The sequence below is a fragment of the Carassius carassius genome, chromosome 41, assembly GCF_963082965.1.
Source record: "Carassius carassius chromosome 41, fCarCar2.1, whole genome shotgun sequence".
NCBI lineage: Eukaryota > Metazoa > Chordata > Actinopteri > Cypriniformes > Cyprinidae > Carassius > Carassius carassius.
The window spans coordinates 6,458,586-6,481,668 of NC_081795.1; the positions used below are offsets into that span (position 1 = coordinate 6,458,586).

Here is a 23,083-nt window from a genome sequence, read left to right on the forward strand (position 1 = left end):
TCCGGTCAAAATGTTTGACTGGAATTGAAGTTACATTCACATTCCCACTGTTCGCTCGAAATTTGTATACTTTTGTGCAGCTGGCAGAAAAAAAATTAAAGATTGTATAATGCCCATAGTGCTCATTTTTTACATACCTGCCTGATCACCTAAAATTGTGACAACTACTTTGAAAACAAAAGTGCATTACATTTTTTGAAGCATTATGTCTCAAGAGCTTTTGAGCAGTGGTTTTATTTACAAACCTTCTGTAAAATCAGTGTTATTAGAAAACTAGACACTTGTCTGTTTAATAATGTGTACTTAACATAGGTGTGGAGTAGCAAAGTCACATTTTAAGAATTCTTTCACTGTATTACTGTGTTATATGGGGGACAGCTGCCATTAACAGGACATGCCTACACTTGCAGCCCTGAAGATATTTTGTTCCTCTCACCCTTGGTCCTAATCATACATTTAATGCTATTTTGTTTTCTTAATACAAGTTAATGTATACATAAATGTTAAGACAAACAGACTATGGAAAAAAAATGAACTGAATATCAACAGTCTTTCATGTACAGTGTGTTTTCTTTGTGCCTTTTAACTGGGTTCAGGTTGCACCACAGGAAAACCAACAGATTGACTATGTTTTTCATGTGATGACGCTTCAAAACTGCAAAAAAGCCCCTAACAGCTGTGCAAAACATGCAGAGCATTTTTGATTAAACAAGTCAAGTCACGTCATCTTTATTTGTATAGCGCTTTGATACATGATCTTGGACCTTTAGAGAGTGTGTGCAAAAATAAAGTAAAACCTAATATTGTTAAATATTAGTACAATTTGAAATACAGTAACTGTTTCTTTTAATATATTTTAAGATTTATGGTAAAGCTGAATAAAATAATGAATGCCTTTACAAACTTTTTAACAGTAATACTTTTTAGTGTAATTCATTTTGATAAGTCATCAGCAATGATATTTATTGGTAATTGTGTAGTGAAAGATTTGTTGAAAAGACCTGTTTTGGTGTCTGTGTGTTCTTTAAACCCTATAGCTGCTAAATTTCCTCTATGTCTTAACGTCTGTACAGGTTTAGAAGTCATATGCCAGGTCTTAGTCAAAACTGAATGGCTATGATTCATAATCCAGAAGTCTGGAAATATTAATAGTCGTCTTGAAATTAAGCCAAGAGAGTTTGCATCAAGGCTTGCCACCATATAGGCCTAAAAATAGATTTCTTGTGGGGTTTTTTTTAAATCATGAGCAAGTCTGAGAGGTATGTTGTTCAATTAGGGCTTCTAAAACTCTAAAATCACACAAGAAAAATCAAAACAAGAAGTACTAACAAGACTTCATGACCTTTCATTACTCATGTACTTTACCAAAATGAGTCAACAAATCACTTGCAGCCAAAAGTAGCACCGCAGCAGTGATTTCATTGCTAACTCAGGTGTCCTAAAAGCAGTTTTTAACCGCATTCTGCTGGGTGTGTGGTTAGAGGAAGTGGCACACTGGCCAAGGTACTTTTTACATGAATCATATACAATTTTTGACAGGACAGAGCACTATAAAGATCCCAGTTAGACCGAGCAGAACATCATCCGGTCAACATGGAGCTCACAGCTGTGGTATTACTGGTGATTGCTGCACACACTTTAGCAAAACCTATTGAAACCGAAGAGAAAGACTTGTTATTAGCAGAGGTATGAAGAGCATTTTTTTTCTTGATAAAAGATAACTGTTTTTTAATGTTCATGTTTTAATGTTTCATTTGTATCTTGTAGAAATATCTTCAAAGGTACTATGGCATGCCAGCTGGTCTCCAGGGAAAAGGAAAAGCATCCGATCTCATGCACCAGAAGATTCGAGAGATGCAAGCGTTTTTCAAGTTGGAAGTGACAGGAAAGCTGGACGACAACACCTTGGAGGTCATGGAAATGGCTCGCTGTGGAGTTCCAGATGTGGCTGAATATAATCACTTTCCTCGAGACCTCAAATGGAAAAACACAAATGTGACCTTCAGGTTTGTGATTGTACATTAAAAAAACGAATATGGTAAAAAGCGACAGTTTCGATTTCAAAACACGTCTTTTATTCACAGGATTCTGAACTATACTCCTGACCTGAAGGCGGCGGATGTGGACAAAGCCGTTCGAAATGCTTTTAATGTCTGGAGCAGGGTGACTCCACTGAAGTTTAGGAAACTGTATGAGGGGAATGCAGATATCATGATCAGCTTTGGAGCAAAAGGTACTAGCATTTGGATTTTTTTATTGAAGTAGGGAAAAAATTGCAGGATATTTATTTCTGGTTGTGTTTCTGTTAATCACCATCCTTTTTATATGCAAATAACAGAACATGGAGACCACAACCCGTTTGATGGACCCGAGGGACTTCTTGCTCATGCTTATCCACCTGGAAACGGCATTGGTGGTGATACACACTTTGATGAGGATGAAACATGGACCAAAGACTTTCACTGTACAAATGTTTTTTCAATTTTATTATATTTTTTGAAAAGAAGTCTCTTTTGCTCACAAGGGCTGAATTTACTAGATCAGAAATACAGTAAAAACAGCAATATAGTTAAGTATTATTGCAATTTAAAATAGCTGTTTCCTATTTTAATACATTTTGAAATATAATTTCTTCCTGTGATGCAAAGCTGAATTTTCAGCATCATTACTCCAGTCTTTAGTGTTACATGATCCTTCAGAAATCATTCTAATATGCTGATTTGGTGCTGGAGTTAGAAAGGCATTCATTTGAAAATCTTTTGTAAAATTATAAATGTCTTTACTGTAATTTTTGATCAATGTAATTTGCCCTTGCTGACTATAAGTAATAAAAAATAGTAATGTTTACTATGTTTTTTGCAGCATTCAATCTGTTCTTGGTTGCGGCCCATGAGTTCGGACATGCTCTCGGTATGGCCCATTCCTCTGATCCAGGGTCACTGATGTACCCAGTGTACTCCTATGGCAAGGGTTACCCTCTTTCTGAGGATGACATCAAGGGAATCCAGTCTCTCTATGGTGAGTAACATATAATTTTGATCAAAAGCTCATTCCAGAAAGCTTCATAGTCCTGATTCAGTCTTTGCTTTCGGATTAATTGCAGGTGACAACCCAGACCACGGAAGAGTCAAGCCTAAACCAGACGCTCCAACTAAGTGTGACCCTGAACTGAGTTTTGATGCCATCACTGAACTCCGTGGAGAGACAATAATTTTCAAAGACAGGTGCAAAAATAATTCACTGTTCATTGATGTAATAGAAATTGCCTTGACTCCACTACCACATATTTTAACTGTTGTATAATGTGTTATATCCTATAAATGGTTCCTTTTTTGTTTTTGTTGGCAGGTTTTACTGGCGGCTACATCCACAAATGCCTGAGCCTGAACAAACTCTCATTAAAAGCACCTGGCCTGTATTACCAAACCAAGTAGATGCTGCCTACGAGAACCCAGAGAAAGATATTGTCATCATATTCAGTGGTTAGTTTTGAAATGTAAATCAAATTGTTACTCATGCTATTTTATCTTTGTTTTGCAAAGATAAAATGTGTTTTATTCACACACACACACACACACACACACACACACACACACACACATACTGTATATATATTGTTTTATACTGATATAGTACTTATTCATATGTTAAATTAGCTTTTTTCATATTTTCTGTTTTCAATTTAATTTTAGCTAGAGTTAGTAATTATATTAAGTGTTTGTGTCATATGTTCTTTTCTATGTATTTTGTTTATTCAGTTTTTTTGTACTTCCTGTAAAATGAGAAGTGTTGCCTTAGAAATATTTAATTTTATTTATAAAGTTCATTTTATTTCAAGTAATGACATTTTCTATAGCTTTAGTTTTAGTTAATGATAAAACCCTGACTTCAACTTAAAAAGAAAATTCAGTTAGCTGCCAAGATAACATTTCTCATTTTCATTAAGTTTAAAGTTAAATTACTAAAAAAAAACAAAAATAAATAAACTAAAATGAAAAAAATCTAACTTAATACAACCTATATACAGATTTTTAAAAAAACTAATATAAATGGCAAAAACAAAAACAATGCAATTTATGAAACTTTAACTAAAATTTTAATTAGAACAAAACATAAATATGCCTAATTTAAAATAATGCTTATTTAAAATATTAATAAATACTGTAAATTTTTGTTTTTAATCTGCTATTTATATTTATTTTATTTCTTCTTTATCTCACTAAACAAAATATTTTAGTTTTACTTAAAAATAACAGTAAAACACCTATAGATACAATATTTTTATAACTGTTAAAAAAATTACAGGTATCCGAATGTGGGCTCTCAATGGCTACAATCTGGTTGACGGCTATCCAAAATACATCCACAAGCTGGGCCTCCCGAAGACTGTCCGCAAAATAGATGCAGCAGTTAACATCCGAGACACGGGCAAGACTCTACTTTTCACAGATGAAGAGTACTGGAGGTATGTTATAATCTTGTAGGGAAATAAAACTCTAAAACATCCAAATATTTAATTGCATTTTGAGTATTTTGCACCTATAAACAAATACAACACTCAATAAAATGCCAGAAGCTAATGTGAGATGCATCTCACCTCCAGTTATGATGAGGAGAAAGGCACCATGGACAGTGGATACCCACGATCCATTGAGAAAGACTTTCCTGGAATAGGAGACGAAGTCGATGCTGTTTCATATCATTATGGTATGTGTAAATTAATAACGTTGCATAACTTTCTTCTTGTGTCAGTTATTGTATTTGAACTGATTTAACAAAGCAAGAATGCTTGAATTAAAATAACAGTTGTTTCTATTTTTTAACAGGATATTTGAGCTTCTATCATGAGCAAACACAGTTTGAATACAGTTACAGCTCTCGGAAAGTCATGCGCATCTTGAGGACCAACTCCATACTCAACTGCTGAGCGCTTCTAATGTGGCCATAAACTGTCAGTTATTATCAACTGCTGTGAAAATTAGCATTCATTTTTAGTTGAGTTTTGAACTACTGAGCCGGTTAATCAGTAGAAATTCTCCATTCTTTTAAAAGTATTTATAGATCATGATTCAGGAATCATGTTTGGGATATTTTGGTAATATTACCTTCTGGAAGATTATGATTATGTATATGCATCCAGTGGGAATCGAAGAAAGTGTGTTAATGTGTTATGACCTCTTTAATACCACTGTCTTATAAATAAACAGAAAAGTTCTTGTGAATTATTTTGGGTGAGTTGATAGTGTGAATTAATTAATAAATACAGTGAATAAATGATAAGTAAAAGATGTTAAAATTAATTTAATATAAAATAGAGTATGCAACTAATAAAACAGCCTGTACTTACAATCAGCAGAATAATAAAAACCTTGTAAAGTGTGCATAATGACAATTCATCATCAGTGTAAAAAAAACAAAAAATAAAAAAAATAAAAAAAAAACATTAAGAATGATTATGTCTCTGCCATGATTAATAAACACATGAAACCCTTAAGTTCCTTCTTGGTTCTGGGTCAGACTATGGACACATGTTGTGTTTTATTCTCTTCTTTTCAAAGCATCCAACCCAGTTGATGGTATCTGTGAGTAGACTAAATGCTTTTGGCAGTGAGATGACTGAAAACAAGCTGCTCTGATGATTTACTCTCTCCAGTCATGGTGTTTGGCCGCATGCAGTGTTTACAGGGGATTTCAGTTAAAACCCACATATTACCACATATGTTTGCATATGTGCCTGCAAACCTTTCCTGTTGTGAGAGAGAGCGAAGTTGGGGCGTTTACAGGAAAACACATTATTTTTAGGGTCATCAAAAATGAAGATGAATTTGAGAAGTTAAAATTTCCTAATCTATATTTAGTATTTAGGGAAAGGGTGGATATTTCAGCTAGCAAACTGGTTTGACTCATTGAAAATATAATAAAACAAGCCATTCCTTTTTAACAAATAAAACAAGTTATGGAAAAAAATAATAAAAATATAATATGTCATCTGTCATTACCACAGTATACATGGGAATGAACCCCAAACAGCTTGAAAAGGACAGAAATGCATTTTGGGTTGGTTTACCATAAGAGGATCTGAAGAGTCCAATTCCTGAAGCATATTCCCAATGTGTATTTTATATGTATGTTAAATCATCCTTCAATATAAAATATGGTTTTGGCAGTTAATTAGGACTCAAACTTCATGCTTCTTCACAGAAGAGGTGAGTGGTAACTTACACATTCTGTTGTTAAGCATTGTGAGTTTTCACTTCTGGTTTATTTGAAATGTGTAATTACGGTATACTGTTTTTGTTGACAGTATCCTACCAATTCACTGAAACATGCACAATAACATAAATTACAACATAAACTATATTTACATTATTTCATATCACGTTCAATACTTTCATCCAGCAAGGACCCCATTGATTAGATCAACAGTAAAGGCATTTATAATGTAACAAAAGTATTTATTACAAATAAATGCTGTTCCTTTGATTTTTATATGCATCAAAGAATATATATATATATATATATATATATATATATATATATATATATATATATATATATATATATATATATATATATATATATATATATATATATATATAATGGTTTCCACAAAAATATGAACTGTTTTTAACATTGTTTTAGAGCAGCAAATCAGAATACAAGAAAGGTTTCTGAAAGATCATTTGATAGTGAAGACTGGGGTAACAGATGCTAAAAAGTCAGCTTTTACATAACAGGGATGGGGAAAAAAGAATATGTAAAAAAGTTATTTAAATATTAAGTAAAAAAAAACGTTATTAATGTTTTTAATTTATTTGTGATTTAATAAATGCAGTTTTGATAAGCATGAGATACTTCTTTCAGAAACATTAAGTATAATTGTATTTTATTTTATATTATTTTATTTTTTCTTTTCTTACGGAGACTTTTATTTTGAACTCTAATACTTCCCTTTTCTGGTGTTATGTTTGCTAGGCCACTGGTTTCTCGCTAACGTTAGATTACCATATTAGCAGATATCTCAATGATGAACGTTTGATTAACCAGAACATAGTGTTCACAGGTTTTTTACTCGTCAGGTAAAGCTTTTCACCGTAACTTGATAGATTTTATCAAATATAATGCGAAAAATATGTAACGTTAGGTATTGAAACATGAACTGGCTTCCGTGATTTTAAATTGCATTTTGTAAACTAGTAAATGATGGTAGTAGTCAACAGACCGCTATAAACGTCAGTACAGTATTATAATGAGTAATAAACTGTTGCCTGACTAATGTTATTCCATTCATCTTTGTACAAAAATTAATCAACGAATTTACATAATGTTGTCTTGCTATGTGTTTTAAGTCACTGTGTGGTTTTATTCTTCTTTACAGATGCCAAATGTTAATACCAGTGAGTCTACTTCTCCACCTGATGGTGGTAATGTAGAGGAACGAAATGAGACCACACCACAAACAAAAACTCTTTCAGATGGTGTCAAAGTAACACCAGTGGCTAAATCATCCAATAACCAGACCAACAATAGAACTGACTTAGCTATTTTACCTGATAGAAGTCATTTCAATACTCAAAAGGATGTGAATCCAGATGGTGGACAACTGGATCCTTCATCACAAATACAGACAGACACTAATGTGACAGAAGTTACCAACACTGACAACACAAGCCAAACACAGAATGGACGTGTCATTGGAGAGTTGGGTATCACTAGTACTTCATTTATTGGGCCTGTGTGTCGTCCTGAGCCAGTCTTTGAGCAGGAGCTTTGCGAATTTTACAAAGAGCTTGAGGAAGTCGATAAGGTTGACGTCAGTGCAGACACCACACTGGTTGACCAGCATGATCTCCATCCCTCCAACAAGCCCAAAAGCGGCCAACCTAACAAAACAGTCATTCCTGTTGTCGTAACTGATCATGGCAGAGCCTATAGACCTTACCCAGATCCACATGAGCGCAACCAACAAAATCAGAAGAGATGGAGACCTCACGAACAATGTGAATCGGATGACTTTGGTAGAGGAGGATATCCACAGCCATGGTATCCTCCTCCACCATGGGTTCCTCTGGACCCAAGGGTGCAGTTCTTCCCTCCCCCAACCTCGGGAGGGGCTATCATGTATCCTCCAGACATGAGACCTCAGGAGAGCATCTTCCACACTCTCCATGCCAACAACAACATCTGGGGCCCATGGGAAGGACCACCATTACCTTTAAACAGATGGCATGAACAAAACCGTGGTTTCCAGTCTCACGAGCATCCTGGATTCTCCGAGGAATATGAAACGGGACAGCATGATCATGAAAAGGACCAATATCAGTATTATAATAATATTGCTTTAGTGCTCATACTGTTGAGAGGAGTCCCAGGATCTGGAAAATCCACTTTGGCCAGGTGAGCAAAACTCAGAATGTAGAGAAAAGACCTTATTGATGTTTCTGCACCACATTAGTGCTCAAATGTTTGATTAAATATTGAAGACATAAGCATTATAAGCAATGCTTTTACTGATTGGTTAAGTTGTGCTAACATTGTCCCAATGGCATGTTTTGATTAGTTTATGTAAGCAGAGAAATAGAGATCTGATATTGCACTGTATGTCTCTCAGAGAGCTCCTGTCCACTGGTCCCAGTGGAGTAATACTGAGCACAGATGACTACTTTTTCCAAGACAACAGATATGTGTATGACTCTGCTCTGCTTGGGGATGCACATGACTGGAATCAGAAGAGAGGTGAGGACAGGCTAAGTTACATCTGGGACACTGGAATGTTTTCATCCTACAATTTAGGAAATGTATATTTATATAAATTATTAATTTATATACAAATATAGTATGCATGTGTGTGTATATATATGTGTGTGTGTGGGATTTTAACATGTCTAGGCTATAAGTAATATTATATATATTAATAAATACATTTTATTTTATGTATTTATTAAATATGTATTTATCAAATACATAATTTAACATTAGTTGGGAGACTCCAGGTCATATTTCAGCCCAAAAATAAATGTTATACATGTTTTAAAGGATTATATTTAGTAAATGAGAATGCTTTTTATAATTATTTTCAGTGTTGATTCACTTGATTCGTAATGCTTCAATGCATTCATTTTCACTACTACAGTTTTCACTATTAAAGTTAAAAAAGGAAAAAAAATGACATTTAAGTTAATTTATCAAACACATCAATTCTATATAAATACATATAATTCAATTTGAATGGTAATAATAGGATTTATATGCATTACATTAAATAGAAATGGCATATATTAATTTGCTTAATTTTCAGGAAAACAATGTTTTACAGCAAAACAATCTAAAGAATCCTAATATATCTATCATTTGTTGCTTTTGAGGTCAAATATGACCAGGACTTTTTTAACTAATTCTTTATGGCTTTGTCATTTCTAAGCTGAACAGGTGATGTTGGAGGGCCGATCACCTGTTATCATCGACAACACTAATGTTAAAGCCTGGGAAATGAAGCCTTATGTTCAAATGGTGAGTTGGCATCTTTAAATAATGCCAGGGATTGGAATATTTTTGTGAAATGCAAGTTAGGCTTTAAATCTTCTCTGAACACTGGCTGAAAGTTTTATTAACAGTGCTTTACAACATTTCCATATGTTTGCATTCAGAGATTTGTATTTCAAATGCAAGGATTTCTCCAGCTATTTGCTAAATGAACTATATCTGCTTAATAATTAGTAACACATTTTTATTCATTTACTTTATTTCACACAGGCTTTAGACAATGGATACAGAGTGGACTTTGTTGAGCCAGATACCCGCTGGAAATATGATCCTGCCCAGTTAGAAAAGTAAGTCTGTTAATAGTTTTTGTTCTCAGGAACACTGTGACTTTTATTAATCACTGAATGAGAAACACTATTGACGTTGGATCATATTTTGGCTCACAGTACAGAGGTAGAGATTTCAGTTGTGAGTAAGTGGATAAAACGTTTTATAGTCTAGGATCAGTAAGTATCATCTTTCATATCAATCCCTATGAATAAGACCAGGTCAGATTAAGAGCCATTTTCATTAATTAGTTTTATTTTCAACTGGTCGGTATAGCCGTCTAATAGAGCTTGGCTGTCCTGGTAATTTCCTGTCTATTAATTTAATCAACAGGAGGAACAAGCACGGAGTCCCTCGAGAAACAATAGCAAAGATGCTGGATGGTTTCGAGCGGCCAGTGAATGTTGACATTGTGATGAATTCTGTAGTCCCTCGCCATAAAAAGAAAGGCAATTAACAGAACCTGCGATATTTAGCTGTTCTTAAATTAGAAATATTGCCATGTTATTATTTGTAATGATAGTAGGTATATATATATGGTTTATTTTAAGTTATTTTCATACATACTGATGCAGCTAAAGGTGTTTTTAATGACTGTTTGGTGATTTTAATGTTTTAATGACCATTGGTCAAAACATTTAAAAAAAGAAAGAGAATGTCTGTTTAAATAGTATCACTTTCTTTTGTATTTTTTGTCATTTTGCTTAGTGCACATATGAAAGTGTTATTTGCTGGTTTTGTCCATTGTAAATGACCACATTGATTACGGTGAAACATTGGCAGGATAAGACCATTGGAGTCTGTCTGATAAATCCTTTGAAATTAAGACAGTCTGACACATAAAATTAATGCTGAGCTTCCAGATGGAAGACCAAATGTGTATCTGTAGTGACATGCTGAATTAGGAGCATTTTTAAAGCATAATTCTTAGTTTCCTTTTTTTTTTTTCAAAAGACCAGCAGCTCAGTCTAGACACTGATCTAATCTCAGGGTTTATATTTTATGCGTATGCTGGTGCGGTACATTGTTGATGGTTTTCTGAAGTGCTGATTTTTATTTTTTTGTAAATGTTGATTTGTTTTGATAAAATGGAAATAATAAATTTCTACAATTGGGTGTATTTCATTGTGGGTTGATTAAAAGGTTTCTTTTTTTAAGCACATTTCACGTAATTTAAAATTGTAATTTGTTGGAAAGCATTAAAAGTGCGTGCTAAAAACATTTGTTTTTCTACATTATTTCACTACAGGTAAATGTATATGATTAGATAATGCTTCCCACTCAGGGTAAGAAGTGTTGTTATTAACTAAAACGATTAAAAATGGTTTTCATTAACTGAAATAAAATAATAAATGAAAAAAAACATTAAAATTATAAATGCTGCCTTGACAGTAGCAAAAAAACAAACAAACATGTAAATTGAAGTATTTAAATGGCTAAAAAAAAGATATATCAAAGCTTAATCAGAATCAGAATCAGAATCAGAAAGAGCTTTATTGCCAAGTATGCTTGCGCATACAAGGAATTTGTTTTAGTGACATAAGCTTCCAGTAAACAGAGACAACAACACACAGACAAAAAAAAAAATAGACAATTATAAGAAATGACAAAAGCACATTATTAAAAGCAAAATTACTTTATCATGTTATTTTAATGGCGAATCCTTGACTTTTAAAAAACTTAGTTTTATTTTTGGTGCAGTGCCTTTATCCATTGAAACCATACAAAGGCGGAGACCCGCTGTCATGCTCCTCATGGCCTATAGGAGTCTCTGTTGCTCCGCAATTCAACCCGCTAGCAACCGAACAGAAACGCTCGTTTGTACACTAGCCATTTACATCATTATTATAGCAGTTTATTTCTTTTTCCAAACCCAAACCACTAATATAACCACAAGAAATACAGTCATGCCCTTAAATAAATAAACTCGATCGGAGAAGGTTAGTGAAGGGTCTGTATTGAGCGGAGCTGCACTGACTGGTCTAGATAGGGACAAATTGGCGCCATTTTGAAGCCGACTTGAGGATCACAGCGGTGGGAGAAGCGAGTGGAGCGCGCACTTTTCCCCAATAAGGCAAGTTAAACGTCTGTTTGAATTTAAACCGCATGTATATGGAATCTTCCCGCGCCGAGTGGAGTCCGTTAACGGGAATTAGAATTCGTGGCTTTTTAGTAGGCGCTTTTTTCCTTTTTCGGCGGTTGGTTTTCTATTCTTCTGTTAACCCATGCAATGATATTGTACTCTCACTCTCTTTCTCCTCAATTTGTCTCCTCAGAACGCAGATTGCACTGACAGTTGTTGTTAGTTTACGTGTAACGTGTGTTTTCGTGGCCGTTTTCATTGCTAAAGAGGGCCGTGCACTTTCCTGGTGCCTCGTGTGTGTAACGTTACATGCATATGAGTGTTTGTGTTTAGCTCTGTTAGCTTAGCTTAGCTGCTCGTAAACCGCTTCAGCCTCTTTTTAAAATCCGATTCAAAACGTATTTCAGATTCTACCTTTGTAGTTTGCATTCATTTTTTTCTTGTGGTATAATTTAGTCCATTGCATGTTGAGATGGGACGTGCTGTTGTGCATTGGCTCTAGATAGTAACAGAGGAGCTGTTAGTGGTGTGCATTGCATTTTAGCTTGTAAACACCCCCTTAGGGGTGTTATCCCGGTTTCTATGGGATAAACCACTGTAAAGGGAATGAAATGACAGCTGCTGTGTTATCAAGGTTGTATTTTGTCCTGGTTGAGCTGCACAAAGACATCAGTTGAGAAAGTCAACCTGCTGTCAGGGTGTGAGTATTTTTTCCCCCGTGCAAAATCATTGTGAGAATGTAATGGTGTCTGTAAATAGCTGGAAAGACGATGCATTGTTTACTAATCGCATGCATAGAGGTGTTGTAAAATACGGTATGTGTTTGGCGATTGTGAAACACTTGCACTGTGTTGAACCTGCTTATTTTCACCTTACCTTGCATTATTAATTTCTTGCTTAATAACTTTAATGGATCGCTCTCAAAAGTAATACGAATTACCTATAATGCATTTATTTGCGTTTTGACTAATTTCTTAAGCTACTGCGTATTTAAAGACCACATGAAATCCAATTCAAAGTAGTTTTTTAAAATAGTGTATTAGTAATGTTTTTTTATTTTATTGTTAATAATCATTTTGCGTGTACAATGTAGTCTACACGCAACATGAATATTAACAATAAAAAAACATTACTAATACATAATACTAAAAAAACTACCTTTGTAAATATATATTTCTATCTGTCATTGCAGATAATATATATATATTATATTTTAATATTTTTTATTATATATTTTTAAGATATTTTTAAGTCTGCATGAAATAAAAACTTATCTAATTTTTAAATTAATATTATATATCTTATTGTGAATGATCCATGCATATAGTGTATTTCTCATTAAAATGTATATAAATGGATATTTCACTTTTAGAAATTCTGTAGAATATGATAACTCATCAAATATTGATTTTTTCCAATCAAAGCAAAAAAAGTCCTTCAATACTTCCTGCTCTAATTTCCTGTTGATGAAGTTGAGGTCTTTCTTAATTCATTTTTATGGCCGTAGGATTAATTTTGCTGATTAAAACTATGAATTACAGCTGATTATTACTTATTATGCATTCATTTTAATTAGCATTTTTGTAATGTCTGTTTTGATTGGGCTTGTTATTGTAATTCACTTGTGGGAGTTGTTTTAGTTTACTAAATGATAAAACCTCTGTGCACATCAACTGAATTGAAAGTATAGCTTTTCTTCGAATTGAAATTTGTCTGTGTCAAAAAGACTGCTGTTTCTAAAATGGGTTTTTTAGCACCGTCAATATTTAACCGTCCAGAGGAAGTGATGTTTTGGCCAGCATCCTGCAGTTTTGGAAGAAGGGGGGGGGGGGGGGGTATAGCCACAGTCGAATCCATATCAAGTGTCAATTGGATCATTTCTTTATCGCAACATTCTTTTCCAAAAGAGTAATTGATAGAAATTTCTTGTTCATTTTTAAGCATTGTGTGCTGACACAGTCATGTTTTTTTTTTTTTTTTTTTTGGACCCGTTTGCAGCGAGCATTGATTGGAGATCATGGCTCACTCCAAGAATCGAGCCACGGATGGCAAAATCACCTACCCGCCGGGGGTGAAGGAGATCTCCGATAAGATCTCCAAGGAGGAAATGGTTCGGAGACTGAAGGTGAGAAGAAATTTGTCATTCACCCAAGTGGAAACAGTTTGGTATTAGAGGACAAATATAGCCTACAAGTTTTCTGATGCCATTAATGAGTAATCAGTGTTATTTAATATTTATGTACAATTGAAATAGGTTTATTTTTTTTGTTTTCGTTTTAATTTTTTATTAATTTTTTTTTATAAAGCTTAAATTCAATTAAGTTTTAGTAATCTTATTTTTTTAGCAAGTTTCTCAAAATAATGCAACTTTTTTAAAAATAATGAAATAATTAAATTTAAATGTAGCTTTTATTTATGTGTTAGAAATGTTAGTTCTTTAATTTGTTTCGCAACATTTTAGTAATTTTATATTTATCTTTAAATTTTTGTAAATTTTGTAAATTGACTAAAATGTTGTGCATTTTATAGTCTAATATTTGTATCTTATTTTTTTGTTAAAGCCAATTTTTTATAGTTTCGGTTTTATTGAACAATATCAAAACTGTCAATAAACAAAAAGAATAATTAATTTGATTTGATTTGTGTTGATTTGATCTTTATTTTGTCAGAAATTTTTTCTCCTTGGTTATTTTAGCAGAAATATTTTGCACAAATATTTTAGTGTTTAGTGATTTATTCTTCTCTAAACCTTAGTTGAGATTTTATCACACAGAACGAAATTATAATTTTTCTGCTCGTATTTCAAGCTGTTTTTACAGCTTGTAGATACTGTTTCCTCTCTGTGGCTTTGTCACTTATGTCTATTTTTAAGTAAGAATGCCAAGTGAAAGTGTGTTTCCCATTAGAGTATCTTACATCACACTCTACATGTCAGTTTGATGCGAGGTTGACACACGACTTTATGGTGCTTTTCAAAATCAGATGGTGGTGAAAACCTTCATGGACATGGACCAGGACTCAGAGGAGGAGAAAGAACTCTATCTGAACTTGGCCTTGCACCTCGCCTCAGATTTTTTCCTCAAACACCCAGACAAAGACGTCAGACTACTCGTGGCCTGCTGTCTTGCAGATATATTTCGCATCTATGCCCCTGAAGCTCCATACACATCACCCGATAAACTTAAGGTTGGAAAACACAACGTCTATTGATTTTATTGCAGTGTTAGTTCCATATGTCAGTGAAGAACTATAAATGTTTATATCTTTAATAACATTTTAATTTCCTACCATGTTGAGATCACATGACCAGTCTAATACTTTTGAGGCTATTATTAAGTACGGTTGGGTTTTGTTTTTTGGAGAAAAAATGTTCAATTATATTGGTATGTATTAAAATTGATGCGCTCAAATTTTGAAGGTGATATTTGTGTGTCAGTATTTCTTCACCTTGAACAAAAGACAGCAACCGATCGTGTTGTTCAGCAGAAAATACTAAAATAGCACTGTGGTCTCTCATGCATTGCCTTTACAGGTGCTTAAAATATTAAAACTCTCTGCTCTTCTTTTCTACTCAGGATATTTTTATGTTCATAACTCGACAGCTGAAAGGCCTGGAAGACACCAAGAGTGCCCAGTTTAATCGATATTTTTATCTACTGGAGGTATGGCACTCAACTAAAAGAGAAAAGCAAGGTCTTGCAATGGTTTTTGAACCAGCAGCTGACCTTGTCTTTTTACTTTCTGGCTCTCTAGAACATCGCTTGGGTGAAGTCCTACAACATCTGCTTTGAATTGGAGGACAGCAATGAGATCTTTACTCAGCTCTACAGAACGCTGTTCCAAGTGATAAAGTGAGTCTGTTGTTTATGTCTATCCATTCAAGAGTTCAATACAGACAAAACATTACTTTTTATATTTTAACTCGCACACACTTATCTATCTATCCATCTATATTTTATATATATATATATACACGCACACATACGCACACATATCTATATCTATATCAGGGCTGGAAATTTAATGCGTTAATTAGATTAATTAATTATTAAAATTACTTGCCCTGCCCCAGGACTATGTGGATCATCTGCCATTTCATACAGTCGATTGATGACTAATACGAGGCAGAGCAACAACTTACTGCGTGATGGAGAATATCCCTGAAATTCAAGATGTGGGATATAAGTGCAATATCACACTAGTGCAAATGTGATACTCCGCTTATACAACAGTTCATTAAGAAGTTAATATTGTGTTATTTTAGACACAATGTTGTCTGTTTTGCTCAATTTTGCCAACCAGAAGATAAAGACAAAGCAGAACTGTTTATCTCCGAGCAACCCACAGCGACATTTAATTTCTTAATCCACGTCTTGAACGAATTTGGTGAACCATTTGGCATGTTGAACCATTATCCTATGCGTTGGCTTTGAAGTGGCGCTGCACAGACCGATCGGTGTATGACATCAAAGTACCGCGAAAGCGTTTCGAAAGCACAAGGAGTCGTCTGCTCTATAAGCTCTTGTGGTTCTTTGTCACACACCGATTGGCCTGATGGTGATGATCCACTTCAAGTCCAACAAGCCTAATCTTTCTATGAACCATTCATAAAGAACAATTTCCTTAACTCCTGAATGAATCAGCCATTTGAACGAGTCAAACGAATGAATAAATGACTCTGACTAAAGCATTAAGACATTTACCACCACCTACTGGCAGTTTAAGTTTATTATTTAGAGTATTATTTCATTAAATAATTTAATTATTATTACTATAAAAATCTGAAATTAAGAAAATAAATGATTTAAAGTTGTAGTTCACCCAACCAAAAATGACAATTCTGTCATTTACTCACATGGTCCAAAAGAGTAGGCTACATGTAATACATTTTCTCAAATAAAATATTTATTGCTGAACCTTCTTTTTTTTAATGCCTGATGCTTTAATTTAAAAAAAATGTAATCCAAATTTGATGTGCGATTAATTCGATTAATTAATCACCACATCATGTAATTAATTAATTAAATATTTTAATTGCTGATGCTTATATATATATATATATATATATATATATATATATATATATAATGTATATATATATAATGTATATATATAATGTATATATATAATGTATATATATATAATGTATATATATATGTATATATATATAATGTATATATATATGTATATATATATGTATATATATATGTATATATATATGTATATATATATATATATATGTATATATATATATATATATATGTATATATATATATGTATATATATATATGTATATATATATATGTATATATATATATGTATATATATATATGTATATATATATGTATATATATATGTATATATATATATATATGTATATATATATATGTATATATATATATGTATATATATATATATGTATATATATATATATGTATATATATATATATGTATATATATATATATGTATATATATATATGTATATGTATATATGTATATGTATATATGTATATGTATATATGTATATGTATATATGTATATGTATATATGTATATGTATATATGTATATGTATATATGTATATGTATATATGTATATGTATATGTATATATACACACACACACACACACTTTTCCTTATATTTTCACTTTTCTAGGTAATGAAGTTGGTCTTTTGGTCATGTCTATAAATTCAAGAGTTTGATGTAGCCAATTTAGTTTATTATATCTAAACTAGGGCATCTAAACAGAAATGTCTGTGCCTGTGCACAAATACAATGTGCGATAAGTGCGTCAAGAGCACTCATGCACGCATTATTATAACGGACTCATGCGTGCTTACTGTACGACTCCTGTACGCCACCGCAATTGTCTTTACTTTGATTGCAGTCTTCATCCATCAAAACTTTACTAGCAAAACTGGTAGTTTGCTTCTTATCTGGACATACAGCGGTGGGATGTTGAAATTCTGTTCAGTCTGTAATAGACATCAGTCTTAATTTTGGCAGGCATTTTTGATTTAGTCTTAGGCCTAATCCCAATTCTATTTTATACCCCTACCCCTCCGCCTACCCCTTCCCCTTGTCCCTTGAAACAGAGTGTCAAGGGGTAGGGAATAGTCAATAGAGAATATATTCCCCTAAGGATTGGGACGCCACTACAATGACGTCACACGCCATCATTCGTCGTCTAGCTCTTACAATACACACATATACTGGTGTCCATTAGAGCCTTTAATACTCGTTCTGTATTAACGAATGAGCTGTTTACTGACACCCACACACATGTCGGAAATCGCGCAGCTCACACATCCAGGAGAAAATAAACTTGTCAACGCTGCCCCACGACTTTTATTAAATACAGTTTAAATACTGAATCGCTACATTATATTTTCCAGCGACGAGAGGATACAATCGCTGTTTTTAAGTAAACTCACTCTAAAAAGATAAACGCACAGATGCGAATACACGCAACTTCCATCTCTCTCTCTCTTTCTCTCTCGAATAGGCAATATTTGAGAAAATAGTTTAGCGATTTCTAATTATTGGGGGGATTAGCCCCCATCAATGTCTACGGCAGTTATCGCCCTGATCAGACATATGCTGTGGCACTATCATGCAGTCTGTAATGATATGACGTTAGCAAATATTAGCGATTTTTTTGCAAACATTTCTTTGAGTAACATAACCGTTAATATGAAATCATAATTGAATGTAACATAAAACAAATAATTACTTTTCGTTAAAATCTTTATTTATGCCAAAAAAGCTTATATTTATGTGTCATTTTGTTCGCTGTAGCAGCCATGTTGCCGCGATAATTCATACCCCTTCGTCTGAAGTGTGGTCCAGAAAAATCTTTGATTGAAGTGCTATCTGGCCCTTCCCCTTACCCCTACCCCTCCAACCAAAAGAGAATCGAGACACCCCTACCCCTTCACGTGAACGCGCGCCTTAGTCTTGAGACAAAAATGCTTAATAGTCTTAGTCACATTTTAGTCATTTAAGTCTTTCATAGTTTTAGTCGATGAGTCATTGCATTTTTGTCAACTTTTAGTCACTACTTTTAGTCAATAGTTTTAGCCAAACTGTAGTTACCAAAATTTATTTTATAAAACTATTTTATATGTAGTTTTCAAATTAAAATAATCATTAATTCTTCTCTCTTTAGACCAAATCAATTAAGCTTATGAGAAATTTGAATCAAGGACTGAATTTGGAGAATCTTGAAAAAATTGACAATTTTAATTTTTGGGTGAACTATCCCTTTAACAGAAGTGGAAAAAGGAGCAACTTATAAAAATCTTATTTTTATATATATATCAGTGATGCGTGGGTTGATCCAAAATGAGCGGGTGCCTGCGGTCACCCGCGGTTACGAGTCATCCAAAAATATTTTTAATGATATTCGAGTCGCGGTCGGTCGGATCGTTTGAAGATGCCAATTAAACCTTTGTAATTTATATAGTACTATAGACGGTTTCAACGGCAACAACATAAACAAACGTTACTGCGCATGCACGCTTTTGTGGACCTAACTTAACTTCCGGTAGACTTCCAAATAGAATCAATAACAACAGCCAAGTAGAGTACACACATATATATATATATATATATATATATATATATATATATATATGTATGTATATATATATGTATGTATATATATATATTTATATGTATACATATCTATAGAGTAGATATTTTTTGATAACAAACAAAATATGCGGACTTAATGATAATGCAAATTCATTCTTTGCCAGCAGGAGATGTTTTAAAGCATAGACATAAAGCGCATGAAATGGAGGTTTCCCCATTAACAGCTGTAAACAAAGCAGAGCTGGTACGCTCACACGCTGCTTTATCAGGCGTATAACATGCAAGTCTTCCTTCAGAAATACAGCGATATAAAAACACCTGTGCCTCGTTTTGATATTTAAACATATAAATGTAAGGAATTATTATTATTAAACGTGCAGTACGTAACGTTACTCATGTTTATTCAATGAAGCCTTTTTGAAAATCGATCAGTTTTAAAATTGTGGTGAGTCTCCAAAAATAAATAAATGTATGGGAAACACATCCCGCAGCACAACCACCTGACCCCAACTTCAGTCTACTCATCACCTTGACCTTAACTGCGTTTGTAGAAGGCACTGCAGCCAGACCAATATACACAACACAGACCAGAAGTTAACTTAGGTCCAGGCGCGTGCACCCGATGAAACAGTCTATACACAATTTTGAAATACATAGGCCTACACTTTAATGGCTGAATAACTGGCGCAAATAGAGTGACCACCTGTCCCACTTTACGTTGTACTGTACAGAAATTTTACCCTTTGTCCCGCCTTACGCAAATTGAGCATCTGTCCCGCTTTTTCATTCGACCCTGCATAATGAATACACGGATACGTCCATAGGCGTACTGTTAACTTATGACCAATAGTTCAGAGGAGAGCAATAAAAGCGTTAGTCGATAGGCTGAGTCATACGTCAATCAAACTGTTGACTGCACGAACGCCTCCTCAACATTCAACAATCTCAAATTGGAGAGCGCACGCGCTGTTCGTTCAGGTTAAGCAGCCGTGGCCACGAAAAAGAGAAGATGCACTTTTAATAGGTAATGGACCGCTACATACTCTTGATTAAGACCTGTAGATGGCGAAGCAGAGAGAGCTTTTTGCATTTTATGCAAAAGCAGTTTTTCTGTGGGACATGGTGGAGAATATGACGTGAAGCGACATGGTGCATGTGAGTACCACAAAAAAAAAGCACATCGTCAAGAAACATGCAAATCAGTGCAATCGTTTTACAATAAACCAAATGACCCACAGGCTGACAAAGTTTCGGAAGCAAAGGTGACGAGCATTTATCATGCCGTACATCACACGCATTCATATCGCTCTACCGACTGCAGTAAGTTAGCCCCAGTAACTTTTCCAGTTTCTGAAATAGCTAAGAAAAAAGCTGTAGAAACTTTGGGTGATATTTTGGGTCAGGTATTGATTGTCTTAATCTTATAGTCGGTGGGTTTAAAAAGAAATATAGGCTATATATTACAGAAAGCTTGAAATATCTACTTTTAAACGAAAATATTCAAACCAAAATAAAAAGGCTAACTTACTCTCTGATTATGTAATCCATATGAAGTGTGCATTTATCTCTGGCGTTCATGGTGAGTCCGCATCCTCAACTTCATCTTACCAGCGACACAGAAAACAGCAGTTTATTACTAAACAATTAAATGTCTCCTTGCTAATTTAGACACATTCATAATCATTAGCCTACTTTAACCGGTTCTTTGTGGCAAGCCTTGTGTGCGGTCATGACGCTTATTATCCTGTAGACTATAGCCTATTTAAGCAATTAAATTAATATAAAGGGGCGACGCATTTATTACTTTTTAAAAAAATGCGGATCAGGAGGAAGCGGGTTGGGTACAATATTTTCTTTTTCTTTTTTTCCTGGCGGGTGTTGAAAACATCGGTCGGTGCGGGTTGCTTATACGTTGACCCGCGCATCACTGAGATATATATATATATATATATATATATATATATATATATATATCTCAGAAGCCTATTTCACTTAATTTCACTGCCCGCATTTCACACACACACCTCACACGCGCAGGAGGATTACAGCATGTAGTCGGTGAAGTTGTAACGCTTTGACTCGGATAATTCGTTAAATCCATGAAATGAAAGAGATAGAAAACGACGAGTTGGTGTCCCACACATTTAATGGCTGGTAAACGGCAATGTGCTCTTCTCATACATGAGAGATTAACTCTTTCTTGGTGTCACAAATAAAGTAAAGACAAAATAATTAACAAGGCGGCAGAGCGAATTTATCATCCATAGTGCATGGTTCTCACGTAGTCGTTTTCTTAAAGACTGATCACTTAACTTATAAAACACACTATGTGGTGATGACGTAGAAGGACTACGTGAGAACCACTATGGATAATAATTTCAATCTGCCGCCTTATTATTTTCATGCACACCGCACTATGTGATGCATGCAAAATACATAGTTTTGGCCGTTACAAAGTCTCCATCCACAAACAGACGTACATCGTCTGCAGATATAAGGTATTTCATTGCACTTTAACAAGTAATCTAAACGGCCTATATACTGTATGTGCAATATATTAAACGAGCCCTCACTAACTGAGTTTAATGCCACAGTTATGTTAGACTGCATCTCATTCTTGTTTCTGTGGCGGTGCATCAGACTCGTCAGACACGGGCTGACGATATGACGATTTGAAAAATGACCAGATCGCCCAACACTAATATATATATATATATATATATATATATATATATATATATATATATATATATATATATATATATATAATTTAAAGAAGCACATTCACTCTCTGACAGCAGATGGCGCTAAACTGCAGAAAATGCAGCCTTTACCCTGGAAACCCCATAAATAAAGCAGCTGCACTACTTTCTAAAACATTTAAATTAAGGATGTCAAATTTCGATTATTTCCATGATCGAGCGTTGTTTAAATTAACGATCAATTAATCGATCAATCGTTAACCATAATGCTGCAAAATGCATGCATCTATTGCATGCACGCAGTCACTGGCATGACAGGATGTGCAAAAGCTACACACACAAAACGCTTTCTCACTTGAATTAATTAGGTTTTAGTCTGAATAAAATGTTAGTAGCAGGATTATAAAATGAATAGATGTGATTATGATCATTTCATAAAATAAAGAGAGCGCGCCATACGTTTGAGGTCATTTTACTTAGTTGACTTTCCTATCCCACATGGAGACCACTGAACGAGCCTCTTTAAATGGTTCTGTGGTGCTCGTTGTTGTATTTTAAAACACAATTGCAATGTTTTCAACTGACATTATGGCATTTAAAATATGTTCTAGAAAATGTCCGATTTTGAATCTTTGCGTTCCGGTAGGACTAGCCTATTTGTTTTAAAAAATCCGGCATCTAGTGCATTAAATCATGACAGTGCGTGCACGCAGACGAGGACGAGCAAGCGCGGGTTGATTATTTGGAGATTACTGCTCATGTCCCATAATCAGCACAAATCCAAATGTTTCCATATTTTTTGCAATGTATTTGAATGTTTAACTATTATATGTAAACTAGGCTTGTACTTAACACACATTCGCACATAGATGGAAAAGATGATCCTCTTCA

General features: G+C 34.1%; 3 protein-coding genes across 5 annotated transcripts in view; all 3 read left to right on the forward strand.

Annotated features, from left to right (window-relative positions):
- The first annotated feature begins 1,543 nt into the window (after window positions 1–1,543).
- mmp13b (matrix metallopeptidase 13b) lies at window positions 1,544–5,211 on the forward strand. The gene is made up of 10 exons (XM_059533782.1): window positions 1,544–1,686; window positions 1,768–2,006; window positions 2,085–2,233; window positions 2,339–2,464; window positions 2,863–3,018; window positions 3,104–3,224; window positions 3,349–3,482; window positions 4,306–4,465; window positions 4,604–4,707; window positions 4,827–5,211. The coding sequence occupies exons 1-10, from the start codon at window positions 1,594–1,596 to the stop codon at window positions 4,925–4,927; spliced, it is 1,383 nt and encodes a 460-aa protein (XP_059389765.1). The 5' UTR covers window positions 1,544–1,593; the 3' UTR covers window positions 4,928–5,211.
- Window positions 5,212–6,955: 1,744 nt separating this feature from the next.
- LOC132123524 (NEDD4-binding protein 2-like 2) lies at window positions 6,956–10,689 on the forward strand. 2 transcript variants are annotated; one of them, XM_059534189.1, is made up of 6 exons: window positions 6,956–7,079; window positions 7,379–8,397; window positions 8,612–8,736; window positions 9,422–9,510; window positions 9,754–9,830; window positions 10,144–10,689. In XM_059534189.1, exons 2-6 carry the CDS (start codon window positions 7,379–7,381, stop codon window positions 10,265–10,267), a joined length of 1,434 nt encoding a protein of 477 aa, XP_059390172.1. In that variant the 5' UTR covers window positions 6,956–7,079; the 3' UTR covers window positions 10,268–10,689. The 2 variants fall into 2 exon arrangements, with proteins under 2 accessions (XP_059390172.1, XP_059390173.1); XM_059534190.1 differs by lacking the exon at window positions 6,956–7,079 and adding an exon at window positions 7,132–7,232.
- Window positions 10,690–11,575: 886 nt separating this feature from the next.
- LOC132123526 (sister chromatid cohesion protein PDS5 homolog B-like) overlaps window positions 11,576–23,083 on the forward strand; it is a 57,020-nt gene continuing 45,512 nt past the window's right edge. The window contains exons 1-5 of one of the 2 annotated variants that reach the window (XM_059534191.1): window positions 11,576–11,888; window positions 13,896–14,018; window positions 14,876–15,079; window positions 15,469–15,555; window positions 15,647–15,744. In XM_059534191.1, the coding sequence (XP_059390174.1) occupies window positions 13,911–14,018; window positions 14,876–15,079; window positions 15,469–15,555; window positions 15,647–15,744 (497 nt within the window). In that variant the 5' untranslated portion in view covers window positions 11,576–11,888; window positions 13,896–13,910. Of the gene's footprint in view, window positions 11,889–11,940; window positions 12,594–13,891; window positions 14,019–14,875; window positions 15,080–15,468; window positions 15,556–15,646; window positions 15,745–23,083 lie in introns of those variants that run through there. The other variant, XM_059534192.1, reaches the window with a different exon arrangement.